Consider the following 21,425-nt stretch of genomic DNA (forward strand, 5'->3'; position numbering starts at 1 on the left):
AAACACCAAAACCGCTTGATACAACAAAAAAAACTGCTGAGCAAGAAGATAATTAAAATTAATTGCTACCTACGTGTACCTGATACGAAGGAAAAGGTAGGAGATTTACTTAGGATAGCAGCGACCCTCGATGAAACTTGTACCGAAATAAATTAAGATAAGTAAATCGATCGCCCAGGCTCATGGATGGAGGCTCCTTTCCCTTCCAACAACCACTACTCGGTGAAAGAAACCTGGAACTTTAGTTCAAATTATTTATTTGTCCATTCGACCATTCACACACACACACACCTACGCCATCATTTACTTATCATCTGTCCCATGGAACAGCCGCAATAGAAGGAAATAAAAAGAACTCCCCTCAGGAAACCTTCTTGCCGGCTTCTCACACAGGTATTCCACACCTCCACACTGATCATAATCGTTGGCGATATTTTTTTTTGCCCTCGAAAGCATTTTGTCCCCTTAGATTGATCACTACCCATAGGTAGTGATTGTAGCCCTCACCTTTCTACAGGATCGTTCTCTAAAAGAGAAGAGGGAGAGAGAGAGAGAGTGTGTGTGTACTAGAGAAAATCTCACGAAAACCACTTAAGATGCTTATCGAGTGACCGTAAACAAGTGAAAGTTTGCGGCACGAAAGCACTGCCGGGCGTTTGCTGTTGGTGGCTACGTTGCCAGCTACAGTGAGGAAATTATTTAAGTGTGGTTCCCTCTTTTTGAGAAAGAAAAAAAATATTTATTTTATTTAGATACAAATATCTGCCTCAGAGGGCCAAATTATAGAGATGGCTAAATTGAAAGGAATATAACTCATGCAAAATATAATGCTTATTATTAATTATTACATCTTTATACAATGGACAGTTATAGTCCTGATGAATTTTCTTAGGTGTAAACTTAACTTAGGTTACAAACATAACTCGACTACAGTCATTATCCGATATACGCTATCGTACGGGACCGAGCGCAGTAGCGTATCTCGAGTTTTCGCGTATAGTGGATTCCTATGGAAAAATAGTTTACACTACCGGTTCGAGGGTTGAAAAGTATCGCCACAGAGTTTTGCATTAAAGTGTTTTGTTATAAAACAGGTATATTTTGCACAAATTTGATCCAAAGTACATTAAGAACATTAGGGAAATTCAAAAAGAGCATAAAATATTTCAAAATTTTTAGAGGAATCGCGTACTGCAAATTCGCGTATATCGAATATCGCATACTGCGGATAATTGCTGTATATCCTGGCGCAAATGTGATCTTTAAACGACTTTACAGACGCATCAAAAGAAAAAAAAATGGCAGACTTCGTTAAATGCCCTGCACATAGAGATTATAGGGTCTCCTGAGCCATAGTTCCTTCGACGACGAGGGACATTAAGCAGAGGTCGCGGGCGTAGAGGGGCCGTTGGAGCATAGATGTCCAGTCGTTGAAGAAAGGATGGACAGTCGATGTTTCCCGTTAGGAGACCTCCAACAAACATTTGCTTACGACGCCTGTCAGTGAGTTTTTTCATCCCAAGAAGCTTTAGGCGTGCTTCATAGGATGGATTTTGACTACTTGGTTGCCATGGAGAAAGACGCAAAGCATAAAGGCTGGGCTACATTGATCGTACTCCGTAGTGTAATTTTTGTGAACGCGTACGCCATCTAGCGGCGGTGGGTTGAAGCTAGATGCTGGCATAGTTTATCTGTCAAAAAACGTTTTGGGTCGAGGAGGCTATAATTTTACCCAATGATGGATAGAGAATGGAAGATGGGGAAAAATGTTGCCCGGCGCTTTGTATGAATGACGATTTGTCCAACAACAACAATTAACGGCCTACTTTGTTGCAATTTATGGACGTTTATCAACATTTCCTACAGCAAACAGGTAGCCTGGTCGAAACTTGATGAGACACCAAGTATGAATAATTTTGGCACTTAAATTATACCCACATCTAGCTTGCGCTGGTCGCCACCAGATGCGCTAGTGAATATAAAAATTACACTTGCGAGTACGATCAATGTAGCCCGGCCTTAACGGGTGAGTCTGCGCTGTATTGACTCGATGCGGTCAGATAAGCGCTGTGAAGATGACTTCCAAACAACCTGCGCATATTCAATCACTGAACGGACCCAACGGACCACTCCAAGATCCCTAATGAGTTTAACGGTTTTACTACGAATTCCATCAAAGTTGTAGCTCATCTGCTTAGCTGCTCTTCATATCGGATAACAATAGCCTAACTTATAATACGTGTTCAGCTTAATTGAATTATAAAAGTATACAGTTCTGAAATGATTTTATAGCAAAAAATCCAAAACCATGGAAATTTATTTTCCATGTATTTGTTTGAGATGACAAACTGAGTTAAGTGCCAACCAGGCCAAATTCTATTTCCCTTACTGACCAAATCTGACCAGTAAAACTGATATTCAAGAATAAAGATTTAGATACAAAATCACGGTCGAAAAACGGTTAATATTTCCTCCAACAAAAAAAACTCTTGCTGCTACATTATTCATCATTTAGCATCAGTGGTTTAAGGTTTAAAATCATTTTTATTGTAATGGCTCATAAAACATAGCGCGCTTAAAACAAAGGTACACACTGTGAAGCTGAAAATGGGAGAGAGAGAAAGCAATGTTGTCGTTGTGCACGGAAAACCGTTTATCAGCGCTGTGTATTGGATAAACGCTTTCCTTTCGGTTGCTCTCGGTTCTGTTTCGGCGAGGAGTGGTACTTTGGCGCTTGAGTGGTGGTTTTGTTTGGTTTATTTAGTGTTTTTTTTTTATTGTATCGCACTCGAAACACGTATCGCTAACCGAATTGATACCGTAATCACGATAATAACTACCCATAAACTGGTAAGCGAGGAAGGATGGAAATGGTGCAGTTTTCCAATACGGTTTTCATTTCATTCCATTTAACGCAGCTTAACATTTAACGCTGCCACCGTGCTTGCGAAAGTTCTAATTGAAAAGCGAACAGAACTTTCACCTTTCAGTCGATGTTTTTGCTGCCTCGTTTAATCAGAGGCGCCCGGGTTATGCTCCCTCGCACACCCCACACGGATGTAGTTTTCCCGTATTTTCAAGTGCTTTTCCATTGTTGTGCAAAATTTTAGCCACCCACCAAAAGCAAAGCAAATGTTTTTGTCTTAACTTTTCGCCCGCGCTTCCCAAAGGGTACAACGGGCTGAGCAAAAGAAAGTCAAACTTTCATCCCTCTAAAGGCTTTCTGAGGCGAACGGTGAAAGATAGAGAGAGAGAGAGAGAGAGAGAGAGAGAGAGAGAGAGAGAGAGAGAGAGAAGCGGTAGCGTAAACTTGCCTCGCCAGATTCACCCGAGGCAAATCTGTTGCAAATTAGATTCCTTCATTCAAATCAGACTCCTCGAATGGTCCGTACTCGGTTCCTCCTGTGCGGCAGACTTCATGCAACCAACCAGCACCGGTAGCCGGCAGTTTTTGGCGTTTAAATTTCCCTGTTGACTTCTCGTTCCATCTCTTTGAGCTCTGCACTGGTGTCGGAAATGGAAAGCGTGATGGAAAATCGTTACCTCTTACTGTCTCTCTATCCCCCCCGGACGGCGTTTAAATTGCTCCACAAAAACGGCAACACTGGTGCTAGCGGTGAATGATGGTGCCGATTCGGTGGGATCACCAGAGCCGATCGCTGCTGGTGTCACGCTATTTGCCTCTTTTGTCCTTCGGGGGCGGAAGGGAAGGAGAAGCCTATAGGAGGTGCTAAGGAAAAAAAAAGAAAAGCACTTGTCATTAGTTCATTTCGATTTCATCTCACATCCTGCAAAAGCGAACCGTTTCCTGCTGGTAAACAGGTCCCCACAGCGCTTCCATTTCCTCGACGGAAAGCGAAAACAGAGGTAAATAACAGCCGTGGGAGAAAAAAAGCATACCAATGGCAATGGAAAAGAGAACATGATAACAGTTTTACCGAGCCACCATTCACATCAGTACACGCGGGCGCTACGCCGCTCGTTATTGTTATGGGTGGGTTTGGTGGCGGAACACACCACGGGGCGGGTTGGTTGAAATTTAAAATCGGGCAAAATTTGGTGATTAATTGCTTGGTAGAAAATTTCTCGGAAACGTTTTAATTGCCGGCGTGCCGCATCATGCGAACGCTTGACACCCTTCTGTTAGTGTAGCGAGCGATGTTAAAATAACAAGCCAGGATTACGATTTTGATGGACGTAGCGAATGAACTGCGTACCGTGTTCCGTTCTCGTTAGTGAAAGTGATACACAAAAGAAACTACGAGAAGCTTTGTTCGATTCTGCATAATGTCTTGACGAAATTTCATTAGATATGCAAATTTAAATGGTGCTTAGAACGAGAAGCATAAAGTCTCCCATTGTCAGCCACCCTGGTATTAAATCTATTAAATTAAAGCTAAATATATCGCCCTCGCTACTCATTGCTGCAGAAACGAGTAAAACAAAGTTCCCAAAAAAAAATCTACCACCAACGTACAGGCTAGTGTTAATAGTTTCCGGTCGGTGATGAAGGCAAGACAAGTCGAACATCGGTGATGTTTACCTTTGTCAATGTCAACTGTGCCTCCCATCCCGACCCATTTCCCACAGCACGTCCCACCACGCATATCATCCTTCCAAATTAGCTTCTTATTCATTACCTACCGGCACATCGACCATGGGGGCCTTGTGGTGATTTTTGAGTCATTCTACCCAACAAAAAAAAACAAAATAAGTAGAAAATCCCTTCCATACAGGCTTCTGTTTACCCTACAACCTAAAGCCTCACCCTCCCCCAAAACTAGCAATGTGCCTTTCTGTCGTGAAGATTTATTTACTCTTTACTGGTGCTGCTGGCGCTGCTACTGATGCTACTTCAACCGCAAGCGCTGGAAATGTCCCCACCAGCCAGTGTCCCAAGTGTCCTTCCACCCGTACCCGACATGGGGCACTAGCACCACCCAACCCACCCAACTCACCCACTCGCCACCCGGATGACACGTTCATCAAAGGTAAAATATTCGCCCATTTCTACCAGCAAACCCGAATGCAAGAAAGTGGATCCTTTTTTTCCAGTTCATCCACACTCACACACACACACACATGTTAGCTTTACCTTCAACCTTCTCCCCACAAGCACTATGGGGAAAAGGCTCCGTACGGTCCACAAGCTGGAACATGGGAACATTGGTTTTGATCGTCGTCAGGCTCGTTTTATTATTTTTATTCTAAGTTTACAAATGGTAGCAAAAAAACAACAAGCTGACGATAAAACGAAACCGTTCACTCCATTGCAAACGGCGGTAGGTCGGTACCGGGGTTAGAATTTTCTGGACCAGCACCTCTTCAGCAGTACCGTGTCCGTGCTTTGGAGAGTGTCCGCTTGGGTGAGAAGCGTGGAGGCGATGATCATTCTCTGCAACAAACATTGCACAAATACCCTCACCACACCAACACTTTCACGTCTGTTTGTTGTTTCTTTTCTGTATCCCATTGAGCATGTATGTTGTTGGTTTGGAGGGGGTGTGTTTGCGTGTACAGGACAGTTTCAGTGCTAAAAGCACCGCAACAGAAAAAACACCGATTTTGTTAAGGAGAAAAAAACACGCAAAACTCAACATCTCTTTTCGTGCCTACCTCTCCTTCATCAAATCGTACTATCGTACACATTTCGTACCGTCAGCAGAAGGTCATTTAAGATTATGTTCCACGCTGCCGCCCCAGCCTTGTGTCACGCGTAGATAAATATTTGTAAAATCTCCCATTACTAAACGAATGTCCACAACAAATGAGCGTTTTCTCTTCTTTTTTTTTCTTTTGTAATGTGGCCAGGGTCCGATAAACACCATTTCCGCCGGGGGAGTCGGGAATGGTGATTATTTCAGGGGGGGGGGGCAAGTGGAGACAAATTTCGGTTAAAATAAAGGACCAAAAAAACAGACAGAAAAGAACACTGTGTTTGTGTCCCAAATGTGCGAGCATTCGAGAGCATTTCCTCCTTTGCTCGTTACCCCGTTTTGTCTGATGAGAAATGATTGGATTTCACGGAGCAAGAGTCATTCACCGGGCTACGTACGTATGTACCGTACGTCCGTACAATATCCTAGGCAATCGATCGTTAACAACCGGTGGAAGTTGATATCGGGTCGGGTCAATGCAAACGGTGATGGTAGTAGATATTGTCCTCCGTAGCAGCATGATAAATCGATAATAAGGAACGAAAACGACCATGTGCCATTCAAGCACAACCGTGTGTGTGTGTGTGTTGGGGTTATTTTGGAGGGAAAATTCGGACTAGCGAGCCCGAAAAAACAAAGGCACCGTGAGCAATGCTGCCGAACGATCGATATTTGCTCCTTTAACCCCACGAGCCACAATTTTGCAACTACATCACATAGACACACATTCCTATCATCGTGTTGCAGAATGTCGTGTAACCACCATCCACCTTGGTTTACGCTACGAGTGGTACATGCTCCACCACCAATGTCCAATGTTCAACACCGCTTGCCTGCAGGCAACATATTTTCCAATTTCCAAACCATTGTCGGCGTGCTGCTAATAAGCAAGAGCCGTGGTTGATGGGGGGGGGGGGGAAGCGCCACACCACCGTTCAGTTTACGCTTCCTTCCCGGTAGCAAAGATGATGACACAAAATGGTACTACACCGGCCTGTCGGCGTAAGACAGACGCAAGATTTGTGGATATTGCTGGTGTACTGATGTGCTGCTCTCTCTTCTTTTGCGCTCTTTCTCTCTCTCTCTCTCTCTCTCTCTCTCTCTCTCTCTTTCTTGTTCGTGATCCGGCGGCTGCTGGAAAGTGATAAAAAATAATGAACATTTCGTTCAGAAAAAGAAACAGCGAAAGCTTAGAAATAATGTTAACCAACTTTACGGGACGCTGTTAGCCCCTGGGGAACAGAACAGTTCGACCATTTTTTTTTTACCATTTGTTTAAGCTGAGCAACTGCTGAATCAATGTTTAGTGAGTGGTACACCGTCGCTCGTTAAAGCATGTTTATGCTGATAGGCTAAATTTATACCACGTTAAGGATTTGGCTGTGAAAATAAGTTACAATGGGGTACAATTATCATTCTCTTAACCGGTAATCCGGAGCAGTCGAACAGCATTGTCGAAAATGGTTGCATCCATTAACCTAGCTCCTGCCAGAATCCTCAATCTATCCGTTAAAAACGTAAACACGTTCCAAGTGGTAAATCCGACCAAACAGACTAATTGAATCTGCACTGTGCGGTATTTACTTACGGCTCAAAACTTTGACAAACCCCGTCTCAACGGTAAACAGCACATCCACCAGCATTTTGACTGAATCCTTTTAAAATCAGTTCCAACTTCGTCCTTTCCTACAATGCGGGCGGATGGACAGCTTGTGCTGTTATTGTTTGGATGAAGAAGTTACGCAAAAAAACCCATTTCCCAAACGCACCTGGGGAGGAAGGAAGAAGTGTTGAATCCGTACGAGTTTGTAAATGAAGGGAAAATATTGTTTTGAGCTCGTACTATTCCGCACAAACACTGGGGATGAAAGGTTATTTCTTCCTCCAGAAAATTGGAGGCATCTTTTGAAGTTTGGAACTCGTAATAGAAATGATCTGATAAAGCTAACACTCACTTAATATTTTCTCCACAGCAGTGCATCCGTTTGCTGTGTGCACTTCAGCTCGTCCCGCAAGAAATCATCTCCAGCTGCAATAAACCTCTTTCGAAAAGCTATTTTCCGTTTCCCTTCACGTTCACTGCTGCTTTCGATATCGCTCGACCACAAACCACCAACGATGGCGATGGCGTTTGCATTTGAAGGATGCATTCACCGATTCATCCTTCCCCACTGGAAGCTTAAAAGCCATTATAAACGAACAGTTCGCCTGTTCTGGTGAATCACTGGCCCCGCCGTACATTCGGCTTCCCATTTGCTGGTGAAAAGCATTTAAATCCTGCCTTCGGAAGGGTGCCTTTGCTTTGAGACGCATTGGAAAATCATATCTCACATTTGCCGGCACATGTATGCATACGCGGGTGCACCCATGGACGAAAGGTGATTTCGTTTCTCGTTTCGTTTCTGTCAAGGGCAAATAATGGCAAATCTTCCTCTCCATCGGCTCCGTGCTGTGTGCCCGTTTTTCGAATGGCATTTCCGTTACGTCCGAAGCGTGTTTGCTCCGCATTGGTTGGTGCTTGATCATCGCATCAAATCGCCCATTTTTCGTTGTACGTCTTCATTGCTGATGCAAACCTTCAGCCGTGTTTCATAACGCAAACGCAACGACTCCATCAATGGAGACGGCAAAAAGCGATCATAAGTAATTATGCGCCTTCTTGCCCTTTTTCTTTGCAATCCAACCCAAAACCATTAGGACCACATTGGGCCAAAATGGGCCCTATCCCCCAAAGTACTGCTGAGAGTAGCTTCGTCGCCTTAACCTTGCGAGCGTTGTCTACGCTGCTAGAGACAGCACCATACACCCATTCGTACAAACGCAGCACTCGACGCCTCGGGGCACTCCGAAAGAAACGGTCCCGGCCCATCATCCCATCCCTCTCGCCCACACTACAAGACTATCAGGCTAAAAGATCACTCTCGCATCGGATAATCGGGCACAGAAAAAGCGAATGAATGCCTTCCATTCAAAGCGGCGGGTCACAGGGCGAAAAGCTCACCGCTCCCGTTCGTCTCACGCCACCCACGTTCGTCCGTAATATTGCCGCAAATTTATGGCTTCACTTGCTTCAACCCCACACGCACGCTTCCACCCCCGGACGAGCGGCACCACCCGGAGGTGCGCATTTCGGGCGCAACACTGTATGAATATTTGACGATTTGGGGGGATGGCGCACCAGAAACAGAAAAACGCGCACAAATACACACTTGCACGTACGAGAGCAGATAGAAACCGGCCCGAAATGGTGCCGTGCGAAATGGTAGATGATGGCCAAATGAAGCCTGGAAAATGATCTGAGGAGCTTTTTTGTTCCTCTTTTTGGGGAGTTCGAGTTCAATTTTGCGTGCAACAGCTGTTGTTTGATTCGAACGGGCTCAGCGCGCAGCACAAAACTGACAAGCTGTGTGGTCGTGGTTGTGAGCAGCGGTTTCGCAAAACCAGCCAGGAGTGAGTGACTTCTTCGTACATGCTTTCGACGGAAGCTTTCACTGATGGTTTGGTTTGGAGCAGGTAGATCGGCACGATACACTTGTGTGCCGTCATGCACACGTTGCAAATGTCCATCAAATTTAAAGTGCGTTTTGGAACGTTGACCACAATGAGTGAGACAGCGTAATTGTGGCCAGCATTTAGGAAGGAGGTTGAGCGGGAAAACGGTTTATAAACAGAATTGTGTACATGGAAATTGGATTTTAATAGCATTTTATAATGTACCAGCTGGCCCGACAAACTGAGTTATTCCGAAAAAAACTAAAATATTCCATTATTGTTTTTTTACGTGGGATATTTGTATCGTGCTCGTCGTCGAGGATATCTCAGGATCCGATCATCGAGTTTGAACCGCCAGTCACCTTACACCAAGTGTTAAAGTGCTGTATTTAACACAACAACAATCCTGCTCTTTGTATGGTAGTTAGAAAATCATTATTAAATTAATTTTAGTGTAATATTTGAACGATTTTTATATCTTAAAACCTATTCTCATACCACCATAAGGTCTGTGCAAAGTTTCGTTGAAAATGATCCAGCCGTTTCGGAGGTTGCTCGCAACAAACACCGTGACACGAGATTTTTATATATATAGAAGATAAAAACTTGACCTACGCTCAATGATTCATGCATCAAAACCGTGACGTTCTGTTCGTTGTTTTTTTTTTCAGTAGCATCAAAATACGCACGACTTGTATACCGAACAAATAATCGATGTTCAGAGAAATTTATATAATTCGGTCATCCAACACGTATTTCCTAAAGAAGTCATTCGTAATCAATTTGAAGCGAATTCTCATGACCAGGGATGTAGCAAATCGGGTAAAACCGATATTTTCCCGGGTAAATTGAGGTTTTTCAATGGCGCAACAGCTGATGTCAGTTTTTGGCAGTTGCATGTAATTGATATCTATAACTTAGCTACCTTGGTACAGTCCTCAATTCTTGAAACTCAATAAATTGCCTCTTAAGACTCAATAAAATTCAGAAACTGATAATTTTGTTCAACCATCATCTATAATCGTACGACTGAACAACATGCCCGTTATGGGTTCAAGCCCCGAATGGGCCGTACACCCATACGTCGGACTGATTATCCTGCTGTGTATAATCAGTATGTTGACTAGAAAGCCAACTCCCTATGTGGTACAGGCCGTTTTTGATTGAAAACGACTGTTGTGCGAAAAAATAATAAGCAGAACAACATCTACAAAATGAAAAGGGCAAATATGCCGTTGCTTAAACCATAATTGTACTAAAATGTTTCAGCTCGATCAGTGGATAAATTGTACTATTTTTTGTGTGCATAATTGTACTAAAATGACTAACAGTTGGACCGAATGACACAAACTTGCTAAAAGACCTTTCCACAATTGTCCATTTCCTTTTTTTATCAGCCTTCTTATGTATAAACTCGTTTGAGTCAATTTTTTACCAGATGCTTGTTATGTTCCTTGAGCTGATAAATCTAATTTAGAAGAAGCCAAATGTACCGGGTAAAACGCTTTGAATAAGCAAGTGTTCAACTTTTTGATACGACATGCTTTCTTAGAACTCATAAAAATCTTAGAGCTCTCAAGTTGAGGAAATAGTAAGGGTCCTCAATGATTGCAGATGTTGAAAACTTAATGAATAATCCGGTCGTTCTTTGAAAACTTTGAACAAATTGTTAACAAACTAAGAGCTGATAGTCTCGTTGGAGATATAATAAAATGTATTAAATATGTTGGTAAAGAGACCATGTATTTGTCTAAAATACGTGTAAGTAAATGGAAATATTTGTTTTAAATAAACTTTCGCAACATATTTTTTTACATAAGTGACAAAAATAATTAAAAATTCCATTCAAACGAAAATACCCAATATTCACCCGGGTAAACACGAAAAAGGTTTAAACCCGGTAAAAAACCCAAAAAATAAATACCGGATAAAAAGATATTTACCCCATGGTACAACACTGCTCATGACTCCTCAATATGCAAGGGTCTTTTCTTCTCCTTATAAAGCGCAAAACCCGACTTATAGGCCAGTCGAATAACCGATATTTATAGGCTTTAAGCCTGGCCAGCGAGTGGCAAAATACGTAAGTCTCAAAGTATTTATTATAATCATAAATTTTAATACATTTCAAGGTAATTTAGATTAACAAAAAATGAAAATATTTGTCTGAATATTTTCTAACACGGTCGTTATTGTGCCGAATAGCCCACGAGCTTTACTGAAGTGAATCAACACAAAATCAAAGCTTCACACAACTCGTTCGTCGAATTGGTTTGTGTTTCGTTCGACCATACCGCATCAGATGCACATCAAACGCCAGCGCTTCATACAACAGGACACACATTTCTCGCGGCACGGAAACGCTAGCACCCCATTAGCAGCACATTTGACACGTTTTGGGTGCAAAATGCATTGTGAAAAAAGGGTAAACCACACAAAGCTAAAAATCCAATCCGACAAACGTTGGCAGATTTCCTCCCCCCCCCCCTATTCACATCGACCACAAAACAGCCACAAGTCCACTGGTTTCGCGTGCCAGATTCAGCGCACCATTGCCAACGGCCAACACCATTTACAAAGGATGACCCCCTGACTTCCCTAAGCCGGCGGAGAGGTTTGCGTGATGTACTTTTGTTTGCATTTTGCGCTCTTTTTTAGAAAAGGGCGTCCGGAAACAGTTGCCATGAGTTGGCTATTTCTGTATGCTGCACTACATCAAGGGGCAGCTTATCAAGCCCTCTGGTACCAGAAAAGATACAGTGACACCCGAAGTCTGTGTGGAAGAGTTAGTGCATTTGGCAATGTGCGAAAATCCAAAGATAATGTTAAAAGTGTGGCCTGCTGGCAAAGCTCGTTTCTTGAACTTTTTTCCATTGTTTGCCCACAGATCAGTTGTACGGCACGTTTTTTTGTATAGGAAGAGCAGCCGTTTTTCTTTCCCGCTCGACCTTTTTTTATTCCCTTTTTCCATTTTCTGCCTTATCGCGGATGTAGGGAGCAGATGTAGCGTCACGTTTGAACGCCAACCATCAATCAAACGGACTGGTTTCGGGTCGTCACCCCGGTCTCCGGTCAACTGGAATGGAAAAGGGCCACCATCCAGTACCGAAAACCATCTGTTGTCCGTAAGCTGAGTTGTACTTGCTATCTCCCTTTTCGCTTTCTCTCTACTTTGAAAGATGAGCATACTTCACTTGATTATGGAGCGAGTTCCATCCTTTCTCTTTTCCCTCCATCCTGTCTACGATGAATGGCGATATAATGGCGGGGTTTTGGATCCTTGCACACACATGCTCGAACAAGGTCCAGTGAAACAGGGAAAAATTATACTTTGTCACTATTGACAGTTATTAAATTATATTCATTCACTACTACTGCAGGAAAGGGAAATGACATTTTTGAAAAAGAAATCATCCTTAAGGCAGAGGAATACATTTACGTCCCGCTTGATGGAGTAGGATGGAGACGCCTAGTCGGCGTCAAAAGGCATCAAAAAGCTTCCAACAGTGTTACGCTTGATGTTCGGAACCACCCAAAACACGACGAATTCGGCACCGGATCCGGATGAAATATTTCCATCTTATTCGCTATCATCCATCAACTTACGATTAACACAGCGTTCCATCTGCTGTTTGCTTGATGGCGCAATCGTAATCATAATGGTGGTAAAGCGTATGTATCTCGCTGCATACATTTCCCAAGCCGCACTGTGGCCACAAGCAAAAAAAAAATGCAATTTTTTACATATTTATCATCGCCGGCGGGGGGCGTGTTGGCCGGCACAAATTATTTATGAACAATCATTTCAGCGGTTTACGACCAAACCGACCTGTTTCACGTATACGCTCCGGCTTAACCTTATCTGCGTTGTTCTCTGGTGGTCCACCACCAGCTGGGGCTGTCTTTAATCGAATAAAACCCACATCATCCACTGGACACCGGTAACGTTCGCGTTGTGTGCGAGAAGCAGCACAGTCAATACTGACCTACAAATCCCGTCGTATTTGCATGCGCTTGTCCCTTTCGCTTTCTTTCACTTCCCCTACCCTTTAAATCCAACCAACATTTAAACATCTACTTTTTGATGTTGTTCACTGCTTTAGCTTAGGCGGCGTAGGAACGGTTGGATGGTTGAAGCCCCTAAGCCCGTTCGGTGCGGGCTACAAAGTAACGGCTTGTGGGATTTACTGTCCGTGTTTCGTTTCTTTTTTCCCCCGCCGGCCTATGTGCGTTTTGCCACTGACACGTAGTAAACTGATTACGAAATTGAAGCTCCGGCTGCGTAAATGAGAGCCTTTGCCGTTTCTCTACCGCCCCTATTTACGACCCAAATGGATCGGCATGGGCATCTTCTTGCCTTTTGCTCGATTGGGTTGGTCGAATAATGGTGGTTGAGCCAATGATTAGAGAAAAACTACAAAGTAAAAAAGTGCACGAAAAGGATACTATTAAAGGATTTTAGTGTTTTATATGTTTAAATGGGTCATTTCTATGTTTCGTAGCAGAAAGGAAAAATGAGTTAAGATTCAAAATTTAACGGTTTATTCGAATAAATGTGTCTATTGCCTCCTTTGATTTTACCAACAAACACTGTCACTGCCAAGAGTTTATACGACTTAACCAAGCCATGATTTCAAAGGTGTCAGTTTCATTTAAAAAATAGCTTATGATGATATGTTAAATAATTAAGAAATAAATACAATTAAATTACTTTTGCGTGATTTTTATGGGTTTTCACAAAATAAAATAAAATGTTTAATAAAAAGAACCAGCATCCGTAATCAGCAATAAAAAGCATACAGCTTACAAATACAAGCATCTTTACAAATTACTCCCTGACCAACTTTTGTCCCAACCGAAGCACTGTTTACTTTCACTGAACTCCCGCCCAAAAAACCACATAAAAGGATATGCCCGGTGTGTTGATGTAGGAACTAAATAGGATAAACGACACTAAAGACACATGACCGGAGAGAGAGAGATAGAGAGAAAGAGGAGGATAGTGGACGAACTAAAGGAAGCAGTTGGAATACAGATTCGTAACACCTTTGCCATAAACTAATGATGGTATAAAACCCCCAGCCCATCTGGCAAAGTCACCCACGTACCATTAGCATCGGGCAGCAAAGGAGGCTCTGTAGCCGCCACAGACCGCAAAAGCACAAGAATAATTTAAGCATTAATGAGTTTTGTTCCGTGTTGTGTTCCTTTGCCCCAAAAAAGGCAAGTTGATTAAATTCGTCCATCTTCGACGATCGATGGGAGTTTGGGAGTAATCCTTGTGGAAAAAGGGATAGGGAGAGAGAAAGCGACGCTGTTGACGATTACCTCCAAAAGGGAGTTACATAAATCTTTCCTTTTTTTTGGTTATTAACTAAATTTGTTTTTTATTCTTCCATTCCATTACAGATACAGTCCCGGCTTGACGATCAACAACATCAAACAGGTGATCAATGAAACGATCGAAACCAATATTTGTAAGTACCGCGGACGGAGCGTGAGTCACTAGTACACCCTATCCAGATCTGTTCCCAATCTCAATCCCTTGCTTTTCTCCCTCGCCACAGTGCGAAAGCCGGCCCCAACACGGCTGCGAGAGCTGATCCGACAGATCCGTGCCTGCCGGACGGCGGCCGAGGAGCGTGCCGTGGTCAACACAGAATGTGCCTACATCCGAAGTACCTTCCGCGAGACGGACTGCATCTGGAAGTGTCGCAACATGGCGAAGCTGCTGTACATCCACATGCTCGGCTATCCGGCCCACTTTGGCCAGGTGGAGTGCCTGAAGCTGGCCGCCAGCGCCAAGTACACGGACAAGCGGATAGGCTACCTCGGCGCGATGCTGCTGCTCGACGAGCGCACCGATGTGCACGTGCTGCTTACCAACTGCCTTAAAAAGTAGGTTTGAAACGGCAACAGCCGGTTTGATAAGGAAAGGAAAACTTTTGCTACTAAAAGTGTGTACGCGGGGTGGAAAAGTTTTTCTTTTTCTTGCGCGAAATGTCTCGAAAAAGGAAGGCGATGATAATTTAACTGTATCTCAAAATCTTAATTTATCTCCCGGTCCCGGATTTATGCTTTAGCAGGCTTAGTGGCACGGGACGCGGTTGATAATTAGCTTGTTAAAAACTTTTGGCCATACTGTTCCCACAACACGGGTTTAGTGGAATAATTAAAAAAACTCTCGCGAGGAGCATAAAGACGGCCCAAACTTTGGAAACGTCCTGCTGGTTAATGACGTCAATGCATCCTTTTGTGGTGGCTTTTATTTACCTTTCCCTTTGCTTCCTCTTCTTCTCATCCCACCTTCTGTTGCACCCTCCAGCGATCTCAACAGCCCCACACAGTTCGTCGTCGGCACGGCACTGTGCACGCTGGCCGCCATCGCGTCGCCCGAGATGGCCCGCGACCTGTGCAACGACGTCGAGCGGCTGATCGTGTCGACCAACGCGTTCCTGCGCAAGAAAGCGATCCTCTGTGCCTTCCGGTTTGTGCGCCGCGTCCCCGAGCTGATGGAGGACTATCTGCCCAAGTGTGAGGTGTTTCTGGCGGACAAGAACCACGGCATCCTGATCGCCACCATCACGCTGATTACCGAGATGTGCGAACAGAGTGGACCGGTGCTGCGATACTTCAAGTCGATCATACCGACGCTGGTGCGCATGCTGAAATCGCTCACCGTTACCGGCTACTCGCCCGAACATCTGGTAAGCGGTGTGAGCGATCCATTCCTGCAGGTCAAGATACTGCGGCTGCTACGGGTGCTCGGGCACGGCGATGCCACGCAGTCGGAGATCATGAACGATGTGCTGGCGCAGGTCGCGACCAGTACGGAGACGAGCAAGAACGCAGGCAACGCGATCCTGTACGAAACGGTGCTGACGATCATGAACGTCGAGTCGGAGAACAGTTTGCGCGTGCTGGCGGTTAACATACTGGGGCGGTTTCTGCTGAACAACGACAAAAACATCCGGTTCATCGGGCTGCTCACGCTGGTCAAGACGGTGCACAAGGACATGACGGCGGTGCAGCGCCACCGCATTACGATCCTCGAGTGCCTTTCGGACGGCGATCCGTCGATACAGCGGTGCGCCATGGAGCTGTCGTTTACGCTCATCAACACGCAGAACATCGAGATGGTGGTGCGGGAGCTGCTGCGGTACCTCGAGTCGACCGACGCGGAGATGAAGGCGCTCTGCAGCAGCAAGATTGTGCTGGCGGCGGAGACGTACTCGCCCTCGATCCGCTGGCATTTGGATGTGCTGCTGAGGATTCTTACCATTGTAAGGAGAGGTGGTGCAGGCGCGTGGGGAGGAACCGCTTTGCTGATAATATGCTTTTCCTTTTTTTTTCGCAGGCCGGCAATAACATCCGAGACGATGTGATATCGTCCACCATACAGCTCATCTCGAACAGTCCCCAGCACGAGCAGCGTTTCATCACGGACAAGATGTGGGAAGCGATCATGAACATGAACCAGCTCGAGAATCGGCAGCCGCTGGTGCAGGTTGCTGTATGGACGATTGGGGAGTACGGAGAATCGGGCGGGTTCGATGGTAAGTCGCGGGCGGATGATCGTATCATTAATTCACGGGCGTAACTCGTTTGTGACCTTTCCCCTATGGTGGTGGTCATGGACGTTTATTTACGAAAAAGGATTCCAAGGAGACACCTCCACCAATTAGTACTAATTTGAATTTGCATTAATAATAACGACACCCACCCGAGTGCTCGTTTGTCTGGCACGGTGCTGCTGCAACCTGATAGTTGTGACTCCATAATTTTGGAAAGACTGTCCCCAAATTGGATCAATACACGAACTCACTCAATAATTGGAATGTAACTATCGATTAGTCGGTCTTAAATGGGAATTGCTAAGGGAGATTATGGGTAATTGTGTCCGTCCCGAACATCTACTGAATGCTTTCGCTTCCGCTTCCCTTCTTGTTTTTTTTATTGCAGAGTTTGAATTAATTGAACACTATCGGCAACTGTTGTGGGCACCGCAGCTTTCAATCACCACCAAGCAGTACATTCTCGTGTCGTTGGCCAAAATCAGCGTACGAATCAATGGCTGTACACCGTAAGATGGAACGCACTAGAATACAGTAAATTGGGTTTAATTATTAACAACTTTTACTTTCACCAACTTTTAGCGAAATTCAAAACATCATCAATGCGTTCCGAGTGCACATGAACATCGATTTGCAGCAGCGGGCGAACGAGTTTTCGCAACTATTCACCAACTACAAACACCTGCGGACCTCGCTGCTCGAGAAGATGCCAAAGCTGAAGCTATCGGAGCTGACCACCTCCGAGTACAATGCTGACTTTGCGTCCGGCGAATCGTCCGAGGGGGAACAGCAGCAACAGGAAGAGCCGGTACCAGCTCCAGAACCATCGGTAACGATAAAAAAAAATCTTCCTCTGAATACAATCATTCGTCATTGAATAATAAATAATTTCTTATCATTATCATCCCAGAACCAAGACATCTTGCTCGATCTTCTGGGCGATTGCTTTAGCAGCGACGGAAACGGCAACAATGCACTCGCCGTCGTGCCCGTTACGCAGCCAGCCGCACCGCAATCCTATCTACAAACGAGCTTTAATCAAACCGGCCTGTCCACAATTAACAACTACAACAATAACGGTCCGATGGCACCCGGCACCGACAGCTTCCTCGATCTACTTGGTCTTGCCGCAGCGAACCAAACGCAACCGTCACAGCAGCAGACAATCGACTACACACCGGCAACGGCAACAATACCAGCGATCGAAGTTTACCACAAGGACGACATACACATCCGCTTTCTCGTACACCCGCAGCAAACGACGGTGCACGATCGGGAGGCACCATCAACGACCCCGGCCCGCATCACCGTCCAAACGACCAACGGATCACAGGCGACGATCGAAAAATTCCTGTTCCAGGCAGCCGTACCGAAAGCGTTCGTGCTGACGCTCCGTGAACCGTCCGGCACGGTAATGCCACCGGGCGGTACGATCATGCAGGATCTGCTGATTGCGCGGCAAACGGGCCAAAGTGGCGGTGCAGCGAGTGGGCTGCGCATGAAGGTTCGCTTTTCGTACGAGGTGGAAAACTACTCCATGATGGAACAGATCGATGTGAACGAGTTTCCCAGCGGGTTTCTACGCTAGCAGCCGGTGAAAGGGTAGGAAGAAATGTAGAAGCGCGTGGAAAGTTTAACCTGATTGCCTGCAAGGATCGCCTTTAGTACTTAAGCATGGAAGACACATAATCGAAACAGTAGGAAGCAAGAGCAAGACAACTGAACACTGTAATAAATTCCTCTATCTACTAGAAAGAATAAATAATGGTACAAACGGAAGCAGGGTTGTTACTACTATTTGATAGCGAAACCAATCGTTCATTTGTACAGCTTGATAGTACGTACGACGTCGATGGCATAAATCTGAACGAACGCAGATAAACCATGAGAAGGATTTTCCCTCTTCCGTTCCTTAATAGTGTACTGTCCTGTATCCCGCTTCTTTACCACTTTGCACAGGCCTGGGATTCGTACGACAGTAAATATGTGATCAGAGTGTATTTTATCAGAAAACATCACCCACCTAACTACCTAATTGTGAATGTGTTTTATAGTGGACCAACCGTTGGACCAACGACTATCGGAGAACCGCAAGCGTAGTAAAGAGTAGTAATATACCCAGAACACTTTCATCCTCACACATCGAAAATCTTGTTAAATCGTTCATCGCATACGGATTGGATTGGAGACCTAGAAGAAGATATCCTTTTACCCACATCTTTCCTGGTTCGGCGTGGCGAAAAGTGGCCGGATATATCATACGAGTAAATGACTGAAAAGCTCAATTACATTTTCTATCACAATACAAAAAAATACACATTTAATGGACAAATACGACAAAAAGTATTTGCCTGGTACCGTTCGCACTCTTCATCTACAATCAACTTTAAGATGTGATTTTAAACTGGAAATTAACTTAAAAGAATGCTGTATATCAATAGAGGAAGGCAGGAAACAAACACTTGCAATAAAGCTAATAAAAAGTAATGTTCTACAATCTTAAGAATAGAGCAAGAAACGGTAGGAATGTACAGTCAACGATGCTTTTAAAAACCGAGAGAAGGTGTAAACAGTGGTACCAAATCGTTCGAATGTTTGTGAAGGTTTTAGAAAACGAGCAACTTTTTCACCGTTTTTTTACGTTTTGTTTACTTTTATAGATGATCTATGAATAATAAAAATGTGTTAAGAAAACCATCTTCATACCTTGTGTTGTGCCCAGTGTGTTTAAGTTGTGTGTTCTTTAAGCGACATGAATCACGTAGTTGTGAAGCAACATGCAGATAAATTAGTTAAGACAAGGAATGGTTCCTATGGAACAATTACATATCAATTCATTGAGTCTGTATTATGCATCTTTTGCTACATTTAAATTAAATCGTCCCCGGACCAGGACGCACATACACTCAGACAATCCATTTGAAGCGTTGTTGCCAACACGCACGATAAAATAGAACAAAAAAAGGAAAAATATACGCCACACAAGCCAGCTGCCTCGCAGTAGCAGCATCACCACCGCGCACGCACGAGTACCTCAGTCCGTCGGATTTTGGATGACGATCAGCAGAAAGTCCTTATCGGGAGCGACCATGATTTCGTGCTTTTTGGACCGCACCCGTAGAAAAGAGAGATCGTTCGACGGATCCAGATCACGGACCACCGACCGGGCCTTGTCGGACAGCTGGCTCATCAACCCAGCGTACTGCACGGTGGACGTGTTGTCGAGGGTACTTTTCACTGGAATTCCTGCCGGAAGGGAAGGAAACAAAATGGAAGGTAGGTAAGACATGTTTTGGAAGGATGCCGTTCCGGTATCACCGTGGCACCTGCATACCATACACGGTGTGGTACACCAACAGATGACATCATCGAGGAAGAGCATCGTTAGATCCCCATCCTACGTACCTTCATTGTTGACCACAATCGTTCCTACGACGCCTTTGTGCGATTGGATGCGCTTTAGAGTTTCCTCCACTTCTTGCGACTGGAAGGGAATTGATGAGATAGAAAGGTAATTGTAAAACATTGCTCACTGCTTTTTACACATCATCCGAAAGGTGCGACCGTCGTCAACCTGGGATTGTTTATGTTTACCATTTTCTTCTTTTATTCAACGAAAGTACAATGTATGCGCTTCAAATCCTGCAACCCTTTTTGCTTGATTATCACGGATATCAGATTTTTATGGAAACAATCGGTACAAGCAGCTGGAAAAACTTTTCTTTTGTAGAAAACTAGCAATTTTCCCCGTCGCGGCAGACTGCGATTCGTTTTGTTTTGACAACCAAACGCAGCGTTACCATGATGACAGCTCAAGTCGCATAAAGCGTTACGGGCGTTACAGGTGGTGAATATTCAAACAAATCTGTGGTGAATAATAAAAACAGGTAGGTAGCATGTTTAATTGTTTTTATGCTCTATTTTCATATTTAAAACATTAATTATAGCAATTATATTTACAACAAGCTTCCATTAATATATACAATGCATTGACAAATAAGATTGTTATTTCATGCCGAAATTACAATCATCCATAAGTTGTATTCCGTGGCAAACAACACGTGCTTCAGTGGTAAATTCAAACACAATTGCCATGTGCTACCAGGCGCCAGCATCCTGTATTTGTAGAAGATAAGCGTTCGTTCGCATGCTTTACAGTGGTACTACGAACCGCAACAGCTACAACAAATTGCACCACATGGTCCAATTCTTACGTTCCTATGCATGGAACTTAAAATACGTAACAAAACGTATTTGTTTGCGCTTGAGGAGTTCGTGACTCATCCAATTTGGTACCTTTCTGAGTCAGTCAGTTAGTGTGTCAAGAGAGGACGGTACCGCTCCAGCGGTAGCACATTCCATGCTCCGGTTGTGGCTCATTTTCATCTCTGAGCGCACCCACCATTTATCAGTGGTACGATAACGATGCCGAAGGGTCGTACGGCTTGTTTACATCTTATATCTCTGCATTGCTCTCCAACTAACTTTATCCGCTCGTATCAGCGCACCTAACGTGCAAATAGCAAACGCAAGTAACAACAATCTTCCCAAACACTTTTACAAGGTTTTACCATTTACCTGTTTTTTCAAGTTCACCCCGTGTGTCCCTCTGTTTTAATGCTACCCACACTACAACTCCGCCTTATGTCTAGCTTCAGATGATGCAACGAAGAGCGTTGCTTATGCTCCAGATCGAGCAGCC

General features: G+C 44.4%; 2 protein-coding genes across 10 annotated transcripts in view; one reads left to right on the plus strand and one right to left on the minus strand.

Moving 5' to 3' along the window:
* Positions 1-18,502, plus strand: part of LOC121590343 (AP-1 complex subunit gamma-1-like) — a 37,386-nt gene extending 18,884 nt beyond the window's left edge. For 8 of the 9 annotated variants that reach the window (XM_041909933.1, XM_041909931.1, XM_041909937.1 and 5 more), the window contains exons 3-9: positions 14,559-14,626; positions 14,717-15,047; positions 15,475-16,432; positions 16,507-16,705; positions 17,112-17,232; positions 17,306-17,552; positions 17,634-18,502. In XM_041909933.1, coding sequence (XP_041765867.1) covers positions 14,559-14,626; positions 14,717-15,047; positions 15,475-16,432; positions 16,507-16,705; positions 17,112-17,232; positions 17,306-17,552; positions 17,634-18,311 — 2,602 coding nt within the window. In that variant the 3' untranslated portion in view covers positions 18,312-18,502. Of the gene's footprint in view, positions 1-14,256; positions 14,373-14,558; positions 14,627-14,716; positions 15,048-15,474; positions 16,433-16,506; positions 16,706-17,111; positions 17,233-17,305; positions 17,553-17,633 lie in introns of those variants that run through there. The other variant, XM_041909939.1, reaches the window with a different exon arrangement.
* Positions 18,503-19,545: 1,043 nt separating this feature from the next.
* LOC121590354 (dynein light chain roadblock-type 2) lies at positions 19,546-20,521 on the minus strand. The gene is made up of 3 exons (XM_041909957.1): positions 20,318-20,521; positions 20,129-20,207; positions 19,546-19,969 (listed from the first exon to the last, which is right to left on the minus strand). Exons 1-3 carry the CDS (start codon positions 20,318-20,320, stop codon positions 19,758-19,760), a joined length of 294 nt encoding a protein of 97 aa, XP_041765891.1. The 5' UTR covers positions 20,321-20,521; the 3' UTR covers positions 19,546-19,757.
* Between the last annotated feature and the right edge of the window lie 904 nt (positions 20,522-21,425).

Source organism: Anopheles merus, chromosome 2R (assembly GCF_017562075.2).
Source record: "Anopheles merus strain MAF chromosome 2R, AmerM5.1, whole genome shotgun sequence".
Lineage (NCBI taxonomy): Eukaryota > Metazoa > Arthropoda > Insecta > Diptera > Culicidae > Anopheles > Anopheles merus.